General features: G+C 35.3%; 1 protein-coding gene across 2 annotated transcripts in view; it reads right to left on the bottom strand.

Moving 5' to 3' along the window:
• Positions 1 to 3,043: 3,043 nt before the first annotated feature.
• The window catches only part of LOC127963746 (glutamine--fructose-6-phosphate aminotransferase [isomerizing] 1), a 37,420-nt gene continuing 24,784 nt past the window's right edge, over positions 3,044 to 15,679 (bottom strand). Inside the window, exons 14-18 of one of the 2 annotated variants that reach the window (XM_052563812.1) lie at positions 10,170 to 10,284; positions 7,989 to 8,116; positions 6,742 to 6,909; positions 6,383 to 6,544; positions 3,044 to 5,239 (exon numbers count right to left, since the gene is read on the bottom strand). In XM_052563812.1, the coding sequence (XP_052419772.1) occupies positions 5,195 to 5,239; positions 6,383 to 6,544; positions 6,742 to 6,909; positions 7,989 to 8,116; positions 10,170 to 10,284 (618 nt within the window). In that variant the 3' untranslated portion in view covers positions 3,044 to 5,194. Of the gene's footprint in view, positions 5,240 to 6,382; positions 6,545 to 6,741; positions 6,910 to 7,428; positions 7,632 to 7,988; positions 8,117 to 10,169; positions 10,285 to 15,679 lie in introns of those variants that run through there. The other variant, XM_052563813.1, reaches the window with a different exon arrangement.

Below are 15,679 nucleotides of genomic sequence, written 5' to 3'. Positions count from 1 at the left end.
CGGCGTGGCATGGAGGTGATCAGTTTGTGGCACTGCTGAGGTGGTGTGGAAGCTAGGGTCAAGGCATCAAGAGCCACCACACACAGACATGTCAAGGAATTTGCTGAACTACAGACAACGTCAGAGGTGTCTTACCTGGGCTAAGGAGAAGAAGAACTGGACTGTTATCCAGTGGTCTGAAGTCCTCTTTTCAGATGAGAGCAAGTTTTGTATTTCATTTGGAAACCAAGGGTCTAGAGTCTGGAGGAAGGGTGGAGAAGCTCATAGTTGCTTGAAGTCCAGTGTTAAGCTTCCACAGTCTGTGATGATTTGGGGTGCAATGTCATATGCTGGTGTTGGTCCATTGTGTTTTTTGAAAACCAAAGTCACTGCACCCGTTCAACAAAATTTTTTGGAGTACTTCATGCTTCCGTCTGCTGACCAGCTTTTTGAATATGCTGATTTCATTTTCCTGCAGGATTTGGCACCTGCCCACACTGCCAAAAGCACCAAAAGTTGTGAAGGATCAATGGTGTTGTTGTGCTTGACTGGCCAGCAAACTCACCAGACCTGAACCCCAGAGAGAATCTATGGGCTATTGTCAAGAGGAAAATGTGAATATATATACATATATATATCTGTCTGGTACAAGATTATCCTATTTAAATTACTTTGATAAATGAGTAAGGTCAAAAGTCATTTAAAAGTAGTCTGATCGTTAACCTAAATGAGTTATGTAATGTATTAGGTTTCTTACAATAATTTTTGTCATGTAATTTGGAATCATTGCTGCCTCTGAATATGCATTCTTCTGTACTTTACAATAGGCAAAAACAATAGCCTATATGAAAAAATTAATTTGTGTTCATTAAACAGTAGGCAAAATGTACCCGGATCAATTGCTATTTCCAATTAAATTTTTAAGTGTGCATCCAATGTACAGGTCTCGGAGTTATGCCTGAATTATTATAAAGTAGGCCTACTTTGTTATGGTCACAATTAATAAAGTATTTCTTAAAAAGAGATACCTGCTAAGAGATTATACGATTTTACAGTTACACGTCGAGGGGGTCAGAAATGTAAAACCTGGAGTGATTACAAAATGACTTTCGCTGCTCCGCTCCATTAGTTTACAATAATTCAAACTGGCTTTTGAATCAGTGCGCTGCTTAATAACACACACACGCACATGCACACACACACACGCACACACACACACACACACAAACTATCTGACTAAACATGGTCTAAAATGCAAGTTATTAACATCTTGTCTGTAGAACTGTTGTATCAAAGCTAAATATCACAGTCTTGTGATACTACAACTTCAATGTTGTTGCCACAGAAACATTGTTGAACACAAATGTTTCTGAAACATTTTGACAGGCCAAAATTTGTCTTGCAGGAAAAGTGTTCCATTATTATAGTCTCCCTGCTGATTTGAATGAATTATTACTTAAATGGCAACCAGGCCAATGTAATATTTATATTATGTGTCTGGCAGACATTGCATCCAAATGAGAAATAGCTGTGGCTGGAGAAACCGTGATTTTACCCACCCAAGGGAGTTAAACAGTGCTCAGACTTTGCAGTAAACTGTCAGTTTACCCATACTGACAAAGTGACAGCATATGAAGTGGATGGCATGTCAGAGATGAGTTGCTGTGAATGACAGGCCTTTCTTTCTTTAGACATTCAGTGGAGTTTGCATTCAGCATCAAACACCCTGACCCACTTTCTGCTCTGGCCAATAAAGCAATCCAGTCATCAACAACCATGACACAGCTCCAGCTCCAATCCATCCACGCTGCCAAGAGCAGTCAGAGCTTAAATGTTTTCCTGCTTTTGAAGAACACCACTTAAGAAAGACATACAGCTCAGATCATCAAATCTCTGGTTACTATTTGCCATCAAAGGAGCGGAAAATAGTGCGAGTCTATGGCTTCAGTGGAGTGGGAGAGCTCCATGTGTGTGTAAATGTCATTGCAATGCACAAAAGCTTCTTTATAGTGGAAAATGGTTCCTTTAGACACTGGTGCCCCGGTGGGCACACTTGCTTTTACATCGTTATAACAATAAGATCTTAGTCTAAACCTAAAGTAATATTATAACCTAAAACATACTGACTTTTTTTTCATGACTGCTTTTTGATATATTTTTCAGAGCAACTATAATTTATTATTGTGTAACAAGGGTTGGCCTACTCATCAGTCAATGAGTTCTGAACTCTTTTGAAATAGCAATGCATATGTCAATACAAACCTCTTTTAATTTTCATTTATTTTTATTTTTTTATAAATGTCTACCAATATATAGAATAAAAAAGCAGATCCTCCGTTTGCGATGCAGCGTGAACTATAACACAATGCAGGGTCTCGCTGCATGTCTTTTACGTGTTAAAGGTTGAATTCAAATCAAATATACTCAAAAATATCAAATAATAAAATATCAAATACTGGTTGATTAATCAAACTAAGCATTGCATTCGTAGACCACTAGAACTGCTCCATGTACTAGATCAAACTCTTTATGAACTAATATTCAGTTTGGTGCAGTACACAATTTTTTTTTTTTGCCAAGTACAGAAATATATAGATTTTTTAAATATTACAGAAAATATGAAATCCCATAAAATTGTGACAGTTATAAAGTAACATCATTTGGAACCATCTTATGGCATGAGAAGAAAATTTTATTCCTTTCCTTTTTTCTTTTTTTTTTTACTTTTTAAAACTGACTTTTTCTAAAAATATTGAGAATAAATAAATAAATAAAATTCCCCACCTAGCAAGTCTAAAAGTGAAAGGCTATATTTGAAATGTATATATTTTAATGTGTTTATTTTTGATGTGAATTGCCTGTGAAACAACAACAACAAAAAACAGATCACATAATATATCATATTTGGTTTAATTTTAACAAGGACACACTTCTCCATTCACTGGCTTTTTGCTGAGATAAAGAGAAAACTTCTGGAGTCCCGTGCCCTATTTTGTATCCGATTCGAACAAAGCGTTTCTTCACTGTAAAACTTTGCCAAAGTTGAATGAAAGCAACCAGAGAGTGAGAAAGAATTAATGTTTTATTAACTCTCTTGATCATAACTGCAAATTCAACACACACACAGACCCAAAACACATTACGAGATGCTTTAACCTTAAATAGTGATTAAGGCCTCGATGCCGGACATCATTTTGCTGGATGTCGCCAAACAGTTGCTGGATGAGGATGGCAAAACTGATCTGAAGAAGAAGAAAAAAAACTACCTACCACACAAACCTTTAAGATGAAAAGTTAAGATGCTATCGTAAAACATAAAAGCAAAGCAGTTCAGTGCACCACTGACCAAAGAGCAATGCTAGTATATTATCCTGTGAAATATAGAAAACCCTCTTTCCATGAGTTGAATATATTATTCATTTAAAAAATATAAGCACAGGACTATAATCGCACCTTTAGAGCTATTGCCCCATAAGACCCTTCTTCACCCTTTGGTTACATGCCATTAATAGTAGATATTTTTGGTTCATCATGCCCATCTGGTGCTTTGAACAAAAGATTCAGATGATAGAAATCTTTATTCATGTTGATTTTATCCACAACAAAACGTAAAAAAAAAAATCAAAAGGAAGTACATAAGCATTTTAACTGAAAATAATGCAGTATATAAAAATATAACCCTTCTATACCCAATAAAAATAAAACCTAAGAGAAAAGACAAGAAAATGGTCCCCTGGAAACAATCGTAGCTGTCGGTGGCGTTGTATGGGGCAGTCCTCTCATTTGAGACACTAAACAAGGCCTCTCAATTTTCTACAGTAAAGGAATTGGAGAATGGAAGCCAACAAGTATACCTTCGGATGAATCTCAATAACTGATTATTATAAATCTGATTCTCGTACAGTAACTACAGGCACAGTACTGCAGTGCAGTGATTCACTACAATCACTGCTTTGGCTTCAAAACCTCCTGAATCAACTTTCTGTGGGAAGCAGAGGTGATTCCTCAAAATGCAATAATCAGACATCACCTTCTCTTCATGTAAACATTTCATTTCTAAATGGTTGACGTTCAACAGGCCATACATACATCAAACCAAACGTGACCAATCCTGTAACCCAATTTGGCAAAAGCACATAGAAACTTTGATGACTAAACAAACTGATCAGATAATACATTAACTTCATATTTGACCCTTCATGTAGATGACTGGGGATTGTATTCATTTAACCCGACTGTGACCTTGATATTTGACCTTATTTTTCATTCAGTTCTTTGCAACATGAACGAGATGAAAACCTTATAGTTTATCTATCATTAGTTATTTGCATTAATTAATGCATCTATGCGTCTAGGTTAATTTTAATTGATAAATATGAATATATATCTTAAATACAAGTTTTGAATCATATTGTAAACTATTAGCCCACCAATATTATAAACCGTTCAAATTATGTATTAAAGTCTCAAAGCACAAATGCATTGAGAAGACATGATCGCTAGATCAAACATCAGCATCAATTCAATGAATACTGATTTGAATAAGAGTCATTGTATCAAAGTTCACACCGGCCACAGTGAGAAATAAACATGGTTATGAAATTCCAGATGATTAAAAGTCATCCTGGGAAAAATATGCTCATAGGTAACAACTACATCCACTTAAATAGCAGCAAACTGGAGAAACAAAATATCGTGCAAACTACAAAACACTGATTCACATTTTTGTTTTAGTGCCACATATCACTAGAATTGTGTGGGGGGGTTCACAAGGAGAACGGATAATGGAGAGTTATGAGGCTCTTATCTTGGTTACACAAATGCTTTTGTGTATTTGATGAGAAGCATCTAGAAGTCTTTCTGGGTCAAACTAATATTTCAAACAGAGCAAACTAATAAAAAGCCATAAGACGAATGTGTTAAAGGCCGCATCAAGAGACGTCGAGTTAAGAGTGCAGCTCTTATAAAGCCACCCCATACTACGCCACCACACACACACACAAAAAAAGATAACAGTTAACAGTAATGATATGAAACATCCAAAATCATGCTCTGAGATGAGATACAGGTATATGGAGGTACACTTCAGGTTTTTTAGGATCAAGAAAGCTGGCATGTATAAAACCCTCTCTTCATTAGTCTTCATGTCTTTGATAGTCTGGACGTGTGTGTGTGTGTGTGTGTGTGTGTGTTTGAGGCATCAATCGGGAAGCAGTTACTCAACAGTCACAGACTTCGCCAGGTTTCTTGGGCAATCAACCTGTGTAGAGCAAGAAAAGAAGAATTACTAAAAACAAAGCACTAAGCAATATGGAATTATATGTACTAAACATGAAACAAATCTTTTTTTTTTTGTGTTGAGTATTGAAGTTATTTTTGCTGCTTTATAGGCCTTGAACACTAAAATACATACACATGTATGTGTCAAACTGCCCATCTTTGCAAGAATTCTCATAAACCGTAATTTAGGTCTTAAGTGAAAGCAAACCGCTGAGAAAGAAAACGTGTGTAAAAGTATATTGAATCCGGGCAGCTCTTAAAGTGACAGCAGTCACTTTTGTAACTTTAATAAGAAGAAATATACAATCAATGTACAAAGTGTGTTTATACATTTGATTACTTCATACAATGTTTTTATTTTTTCTTGGTTCTGCTGCAGATTCTTTGTCCTATTGCTTTTACTCGTTTACTCGTCTTTGGTGATCTTGAGGTTGTTTTTGTTTTTTTTGGTGTTATCGTTATGTTTTGTCAAATCATTTTTTTGGTCAACTTATCAGTATTAGTTTTCTGTGATATGAATACTGGTCACAAGAATTATGCAGCTTTTTAACAGCTTTCATCTCGGCACAGCAGTGAACTGCACATTCATAATGCGTTAAAACTGACTAAAACGCTTCATACATGTCTCAAATCAACTCATTCTTCCATTACACTAGCAAAGACCTTTCTACTTGTTTAGAACTCACTGCAATAAATATTACATAGTCCATGTTTACATTACATTACTAATTATTCCCAAATTGTCTTCTTTTGTAGATATGGTAAAGTTATTAAATGACTAACTGTGTAGACCTTCAAATAAATCTAACGATTTTGATAGCATTTCATTTCTTTTTTTTAACATTCAGAATATATTTCAATAATGTACAGGATTACTGTGGAATTGTCGCAAATTACGGTTTTATTCATTGTTGTATTAGGTTTGTTTTCTGAACTTAGGTTTAACAGTATGTAAATGTGCGAATTGGCCTAGAGTTTTGGTGGTGTTCCAGTTTATCCCGCATTGACTGCTGTTGTGCTCACTGTGCGAACAAAATCACTTTTGTGTAGCACTTTAAGTCTTTACTGTCATTTTGGATTGATTTAATGTGTCAGTGCAGAATAACAGCATTTATTTACTCACGTCGTATCCGCGGAGCACAGCGAGGTGGAAGGCCAGCAGCTGTAGCGGGATGACGCTGAGGATGCCCTGCAGACAGTCCACACAGTGAGGCACTTTGATGGAGCGGCTGGAGTTTTTGATGGTCTCATGGTCATCCTTATCACAGATCACGATGGGACGGCCCTACAACAGCAACACAACCACATCCTCTTAAACAGAGAAAAAACAACAGGGACTGCTAGGGCTGTCTCTAGATAGAAAGCATCACTAATCATTGTACCACTGCATTTTAAACTATTTTATATCTTACAAGCAGTAGCATAACCTTCAGGACATCCAGATCTAGTAATGATAAATGTGGACATTTGAATGGCTCTGACCTGCCTGGCCACGACCTGCTGCAGTGCGTTCTGGCACTTGGTGTATGTGTGGTCTCTCATGATGATCATGATGACCGGCATCAGTTTGTCCACAAGAGCCAGCGGCCCGTGCTTCAGCTCTCCAGCCAAAATCCCCTCTGAATGCATGTACGTGATCTCCTTGATTTTCTAAATGACCCACAAACACAAGCTTTAACATGGGAACTATTTAACAAAATATGAATTAAACCAAGAAAGCACAGGAAAACCAAAACCAAAATGAGAAAGGCAAAATAAGGCAAAACATTAAAATAAAAGCCAGAGAAAGGCAAGGCAAACAAAGCAAAACAAAAAGTAAAAGCCAAAAAGTAAAACCAACGCAAAACTAAAAACATAAGGGGAATGAAGAAAACTCAAAAGCCAAACCAAAAGCACAGCAAAACAAAACCAAAACTAAAAAAAAACTAAAAAAATCACAATTTAATTTTAAGGTCCAATACTCATTATAACCAAATCAATAAGTATGACTTTTGTCAGTTGTTAAGTTTAGGTATTGGGTAGGATTAAGGATGTAGAATATGTGCTTTATACGTACAAATAGCCAGTATTTAAAAATCATTAAATCAATAATATAAAATTTGCAAAAAAATGCACTTTGGTTGCATAACCACTTTTGGAAGTGGAAAACTCTAAAAGTACATACGTTCATCTGGTCAGAGCTTGCTAATGCGTCAATGACAGATTCATCCTCACTTCCAGAGTATGTGGGGGGTTTCTTAACGGTCAAACTGCTTCCTGTGTTTATCTGTGGTTAGGCTAAACAAGGCCAGACTTCTGGAAAATTCTCAAGTCCATCAGTTAAGATTCTCATTTTCTTTCCTGTAAGACTTGGATGTACACGTCGGCTCATTCTTGAATGTGGAAGCAAAGTTTCAATCAGTGTAAATTACCCTCAAATCAGAAATAGAGGGATACATGGGAGACTCGGGTAAAGGGAAAGTTCATCCATAAATCACTTTAAAAATTTGCAGTATATTAAAATTACTTTTTTTTTAAAAATGCAATCTCATACTAAAATGTAAGATGTTAAAAAGGGATCATATTCTGCATTTTTGAAGAACTTTTTCCCATTTTTTGAGAGCTATGATGAGAAAATTGAGAGCTATAATGACTTTAATTTGGGTCTGTTTTTCCCCTGAAGTTATCACACGGTTTAAGGAGGGGAGTGAGTTCTAGATGGGTGGAAGGAGAGAGGGAAGCGGTCTAACCAGAGCTCCCTCCAGGCAGGTGGCGTAGTGGTATCCTCGGCCCATGATGAGAACACTCTTCTGCTGATACAGCTCCGCTGCCAACTTCTGAATCTCCTCATCCAGGCTCAACACCTCCTTGATGAGATCTACAGAGAGACACAGCTATTTACTATGACATCAATGAGAATACATCCCAATTACAGAAAATCAATAGCTAAGTAAGCTAAGTATCACCTCTTTGTTATGTGAGTGAAGGCTCTAAAACGTCTGGTGAAAAAAAGCAAAGGATTTCATGGAACAGAGCTAAATGAATATGCAGTGTTTCAACTGTACATCTAAATGTCCAGTCCTTTTTTCCTTTCCTTATTATTTATTAGATTATTTTTTTTTAATGGAGCAGAAGCTGTCAGAAATGTTTTGTAAATTACTAAGTTTTTGTGTTCACAAAATCATGACAAAATTAGTAAAATACATTGGGTCTCATTCTTGAAACACGAGCAGAACGAATTTTTGTGTAAATCGCGTGTAAAGTGGTTCTGGCGTAAATTTTTCCAAATGTTAGTTGGTACGAAATAAATCTACACCTGTTCCCAGCCACGCGTAAATAGTGCGTTTAACGTCTGAACGTTTTGCTCATTAATACGGCTGCATTTTAATTCATAATCGGGTACATATTTACACAGCATTTTGAAAAAAACATTATATATAGTAATTACATATGGTTTTTCTTTTCACTTCTGGGACTGTTCGATTAACAGATGAAACTCTATTAACATCGTCTGTTATATTATGCCAAGCTTCCTTTTTTTAGGACCTGATACGCCACTATGTATGCTTGAAAATAAAACGTGGCGTTTTGAATGAACTTCTGATAATAAAACTTCAATTTCTGCAGCTGAGAAATTTTAATTTTCATTCGCTTTTGAAAAGACGTGTTGGAATCATTCGTTTGGTGTCATAATATGATGCTCTTATATAGTTGTCAGTCGGATTTAATAGGCGGGAATGAGCGTGCACGCGCGTCCCATTTACGATTTAATGGAATTCTTTAACACACACACACACACACACATTTTACTATCACATCTGACATTTACGAAGTTTTTGTGAATCAGGAGAAGAGTTTTCGCGAAGTTCTCTTTACGCGCAAATCACTCACATATTTACTCGTATATTTACCAATGTTTCATGAATGAGACCCAGTAACTTCATAACACACATTTTTACAGACCTATTTTGTTTTATTTTACATTACAAAAAATTATATATATATATATATATATATATATATATATATATATATATATATATATAGAGTCACTTATGTAATATAATTTATATAGTTAATACTAAGTTCATAAAATTCAAAAAATCTGAAAAATCAGTTTGTAATATACATTATAGTTTACAGACTTTGTATAATAAAAACTGATTTCATTTTATAGTTTATATAATATTTGCCAAAATCAATTAATTTTTCTAATTTATTTTATTTAAATGAATGCAATTTTCATATATATATATATATATATATATATATATATATATATATATATATATATATATACACACATATACACACACATACACACACACACACACGTACACACACACACACACACACACGTACACACACATGAATCATCCAAACTACTGATCCATTCAAGACATGAGCTGAACTTCAAAAGGAGACAACTGATATGATACCTGCTTGCAACATTTGTACATTATGGGCTAAAGACTGCAAACACACTATTCAAAGCATGTTATCATTAAATGGCAGAATCAGCAGTTCTTCATATGAACAGTGAGCTGAAGAGCAGGGGGGTCAGTAACTGGCTGCCAATACATTCCTGACCTCACTGGCTTGGAAGCAGAACAAAAACTCCACAGAGGGAGAAAGCAAGAACTGGAGAAAGATGGGAGAAGGGGTGCCCCAGCAGACTCTTGCGTTCCAATAAAGACTTCCAGCAGTGACAGAGAGAGCTGGCCGAGGCCGTCTACTCCTCTCTGCACACAGCCCCTGAGTGAATGCACTTACACGCACATGGAGCTCTATGATGTCAGCATTACACCATCGTAAACGTACACAAAAACACAATTTATTAAGATTTACTACTGTAACTAATGACTAAGATCACATTAGAAGCAATTCTAGACCACTCTAAAACTCACACACACAGTGGTATTAGTGTTTACCTGGCAGCACTTTGAGGCCTTGTATGATTTCTCGTCTGCGCGGCTGCATTGAGATTCTGTCATCACACATCAGAAGAGCGAACATGATGAGAGCCACGAACTGACTTGTGTATGCCTGAAATGAATACGAATAAACGGCACAAAACTGAGTTCACATGTGCTCAAAATGCAATTTATTTTATTGTTAGAAATGGGGGTCAATCCTACAGTATACTCTGGCCCACAGTGACCCCACAAAGTAGTTGAGACACTGAAGACATGGATAAAATAAGTTCACATATCATGGCATTAGATAACTGCATATAAACCAAGAGGTGGTTACTCTGCTAGCATAGATGTTTTAAATCTGATGCTTCGAACATCCACACACAATTTTGGATGAATATCAAAACTAGACAAGTATGCATAAATCAAAATATGTGAGTGTGTGTGTGTGTGTGAGAATATTAAGCTGCAAAAATATTATTTAAACATGAATCCTGCATGTTCTGCATGTCTCTTTGTGAGCACATTTTTTGATTGTTACAATTTAATGAAACCATTAAAATGCAATCCAGAAAATTAATAAAAAAAAAACAGTCTGGTATTTAAAAAAAAAAAAAAAGAAAAAAAAGAATAAGAATACATTTTTGTTAAATTGTTTATGTTAAGCTGCTGTTAAATTGTGTATGTTTCATGATTTCAATTAATTAGACATGCTTTTTGATTTGTATTTTTAGTTTAACCATTAAAAGGGAGTCTAGAAAAATTAAAATGGAAAAGAAAAATGCAATGCAGAAAAATCTAAATGTGTGTGTGTGTATATATAAAGCTGCAAAAATACTATTTAAACTTGAATCTCTATGTGAGCACAATCTCCAGAACTGCTCCGAGTCACATTTTTTCATTTCTTTTGCGTTAAACAAACATCATATCATACACAAACAGAAAATTAAATGTCTTCACAGCAACCTGTCAAAATAAACGATCAAGGATGTGTTACTTAATGTAATGAAACTACTACTGCTACGACTACTAATAAAATTATTATTAAAACATTTTTAAGTAAACACACACACACAAATAATAATAATAATAATAATAATAAATTGATAAAGTAAATTAGATATGATTTTGATTGTAACAATTTAATGAAACCATTAAAATGGAACCAGAAAATTGATTTAAAACACAGTTTGGTAATATAATAAATAAATAAATTAATTAATTAAAGTCTTTAAAGAATAAATTTCTGTTAAAAGCTGCTGTTAAATTGTGTACGTTTCACGATTTCAATTAATTAGACATGCTTTTTGATTCACATTTTTAGTTTAACCATTAAAAGAGAGTCTAGAAAAATAAAAATGTAAAGGAAATATGGAATGCAGAAAAAAAACTTGAAAAAAATATATATATTTATATAATAATAATAACATTTATTTATTTATTTGGAATATATATATATATATATTTATATAATAATAATAATAACAATATTTATTTATTTATATTTATTTATATATATATATATATATATATATATATATATATATATATATATATATATATATATATATATATATATATATATATATATATATATATATATATATATATATATATATATATATATATGGCAGTCTGACATTTTAACAGTGGCTTATTGGGGCCACCAAGATTTTGACAGATGTTTTCCATGAACCAATTAAATAAAAACGGCATGTGTATATGTGTATTTGATCTGCAGGGTCTCCTTCAATTAGGAAAAAAGGCACATTTATAATCCAAAGAAATTAGGTTGCCAAAAACACTATATAGTTTTTCAGGTGTCATTAAAAAAATCTAAAGAAAGAAAACCAAAACTGATTTGCCAAGTAAGGCTGGGGAAATGAGAAAGAAAAAGTGCTTCGCTTAAACAGCATTCCTCAACACATACGTTGTCACAGTACGTCTAAATGTAATCTGATGCATGCCATTATCTTTCAGAGCATATTAAAGCCACTCTAATTCAGATACGAAGCACATTTAGGAAGCATTTAGGACATCTGACAACATTCTCTGGCTCACTTATGGTTCTCGGAGTTCATGTGAGACACTTCCAGTGATGGTAGAGGAGCCATGGACCAGACACACTCACAAATCACTACCACATGAGCACTGGTCCATGGATACATTACTTTGTCTCTTATTATTTACAGATGCTTTTCGTTTGTGACACTTCACTACTTGCAGGGATAAAGTTCTTGTACAAATCTGAGATTATGTAGTTTGGTCAAAGGAGAGATGGCGACTGGGTTTGACAGATTATGATCTTTAACCAATTTACCAGAGTCCCAATGCATAGTAATCTAAACCATCTGCGTAGTTTTAAAAGGCAACAAGTTTCTCAAAATTAAACAAACCTTGTGCAAAGCGGCTGCAAAATGAGCAAACACATCGAACATGTTTACCTATTCAGAAAATCATCATCCCGTGCAGATTTATAATTTGTTAATGCATTATGATTTCTGTGAGGCGGAGTGAAGCACAGAATCCAGTCATGACAATGAATTTACAGCTAGCTAATTATTATTTTATTTATTAATGATAAATATAAGTTATTAAACTAATAAATAATCAATGGTAAAATTGTCTTGCTTTTGATGAACGAAATTTGAATAAAAACATGCTTTCAAATAATTGTCGATAAGAGATTGATCGATTAAGGCTGAAAAGGGTTAACTGATGTAATGTTGGGCTGCGTGCGGCTCATGCGCAGAACACGTGCGAACGGCTGTGAGTTACATTGACCGTATCATCATTCATTCACAGTGTACTAATTAATTTTTTAATGTGATTTAAACTTTAAAAGTACATTATAATAGAAAGATCACAAAAGTCATTCAACATGAAAAGCAATAGAAATGTAGTCATTTCATCAGATAACTGCACTCTGCAGGGCTGCGGGATATAGGACAGATAGACTATTAATTCCTACAACTGGTTAATTCGTTTCTACTACTTATTATTTGTGGCAATTGTCCATGTTTCGTTAATTTTGTTCCCTAAATAACCCATGATTTAACTGAAATAAGGGAACAAATTAATAAATCGAACAAATTATTAATTCATGAAATCATTTAATTTCCCTTCCCATGTTTACCACACACAGTAGCCTAAGAGATGCGATTAAAAGTGAAAGATAATTAAAATAAACCTGCGAAATTAGAAGATTTAAGAAAAGAAACCGGTAAACCAGAACAAATTAAGCCACATTAATGAAGGCTATACAGTATCTCGAACGGCAGAGGCATGGTCATCTAACATTTTCCTAATGTTTTTTTCTCTCTCTCTGTCTCAGCTGTTTCGATCGCGTCGGAGCCTGGAGCACACGTATATTCAGGCGATTCAAACTTACATCGCAGTCTGTTCATTATCAAAATAAAATACAGTCAACTAAACATTTAAAATGTTACACTGGTCAGTTTAAATAGACCGTACACCAGTCCTCTCTGCTGTTCCAAGGATGTTTTTGCTCATATGAAGAGGATCATCTTTTCTGTGTATGTGCAAATGTGCAAGTAGTTTACATTATAAATAATAGTTTAACATTCAGATACATTGCGAATATGGAAACATTTGGATTTGTGCCGAATGAGACATGAGCAGTAATCTCCAAATAAATCTAGTCAAAGCCGCGCTCGCTCGTCCGCGTCTACACGCACGCGCTGTCATGACCTAATGCACTGTATGCTTGATTTTTTAAAACAAATAGGTAAGGCCTACCGGAACGCAAAAATTCTAAATCTGACATTTTCTAGAACAGAATCCAGCAGGATCAAATCAATGTGAGCAACAGTGTTTTGCTGCATCAGCGCCGATGGATGCGGTTCACTTAATGCATAGCGCAGTCACACGCGTGCCACAGTTACATTTGGGATCATTTTATTTTAAATGCCTTAATGTCTGTTGAAAACATTGTAATTGTGTTTTAAAATACAACAACGAGCAGTCTCTGTGCGGGAAAGGAAAGTCAACAAAGTAAATTGATCTCAAATGTATGGCGCTCATTCTTCATTTTATAAAATAATCCTAATCACATCTATTCATTTTATAATCCTTGTACTAGCATTTTATTCAGACTAAAGCCCCCTTTAATTCAAGTGAGAAAGCGTTTTGTGTGTGTGTGTGTGGCTTTAGCACATTCTTTCATGCCAGTGACTGCTGCCTGCAATAGATCCATTTTGCAGCATTATGGTTAACAATTAATAGATAAATTGATTGTTAATTTAAACGACAATCGATTATGGAATTAATCAATATTTTGCATCCCTACTTTCAAACATTGTTCAATTACAAATGCCTGCAGAGATAAGCTCCAACCTGGATTAAACACTCCTACCTGCAAATTTGTAGTGTTCCTAAAGACCTTGATTAGCTGTTTCAGGTTTGTCTGATTAGGGTTAGAGCTAAACACTGCAGATCTCAAGGTCCAGAGTTGAGGACCCTTGCTCTAGATCACAAGTGTCACACTCAGTTCTTGGAGGGCCACAACCCTGCAGAGTTTAGATTCAACCCTAATAAAAAAGCACTGGATCGAGCTAATCAAGTACTTCAGGCTTTGTTGAAAATTAAATGGTTTATGTGTTGGATCTAATCTCTACAGGGGAAGGGGAAGTTGTGGCCTAATGGTTAGAGAGTCAGACTCCCAATCGAAGGTTTGTGAGTTCGAGTCTCGGGCCGGCAGGAATTGTGGGTTAGGGGAATGCATGTACAGTTCTCTCTCCACCTTCAATATCACGACTTAGGTGCCCTTGACTTAGGTGCCCCCAACTGCTTTTTGGTAACTTCTGGCACCACTATGGGCAGCAACTGTTTGGTGATGCAACAGTATTATAAAACTCAAGTTCGGTCCTAGAGAGCCCCAGTCCTGTAGAGTTCAGCTCAAACGTTAAATCAAGCATACCTGAACAAGCTAATCAATGTATTTAGTATAACTAAGGCTATAGGCAGGTGAGGATTTTTTTCAGTGTTGGATCGGAATTCTGCAGGACTGTGGCCCTCAAGGTCCAAATTGGCCTACCCCTGATATAACTTTATACCATGGCAAAGTCTAAGTTCAAGAAAGTGCATGCGTTTCCATCCAGTGAGGATCAAGCAGAGCCACAACAGACTTTAGTGAATTATAGCCACTGAAGGGAGAACATTTTTTTTTTTAAATCAGTAACAAAAACGGACCCCTAGTGAAGCACTGAAAGTTTTAAGCATGGAATTATGAAGGAACCTAAGCTTGCCAGAGCAGGAACATTCTTGAAGAACAGAGTTCTTATGGGAGATGGAGGACTGCAATCACAGCAAAATCAGGCAAACAAGCAATGTCACATCTTCATCAAATACAGCAGCTCATAAGATGGGTTGGGCATAAGCTAACTGGCTGCGAGCTGTAATGAAACTGGTGAATTTTGGCAAATTGAAAGTAACAGTTGAAGGGTGTCTGTCTGCAAAGATTTTTGTTGGCAGATATTTGGATATATTCTTGGGTTGAATGAAGT

Source organism: Carassius gibelio, chromosome B8, assembly GCF_023724105.1.
Source record: "Carassius gibelio isolate Cgi1373 ecotype wild population from Czech Republic chromosome B8, carGib1.2-hapl.c, whole genome shotgun sequence".
Lineage (NCBI taxonomy): Eukaryota > Metazoa > Chordata > Actinopteri > Cypriniformes > Cyprinidae > Carassius > Carassius gibelio.
Note: the sequence above shows the minus strand (reverse complement) of the source record. Positions and strands in the feature narration are given on the sequence as shown.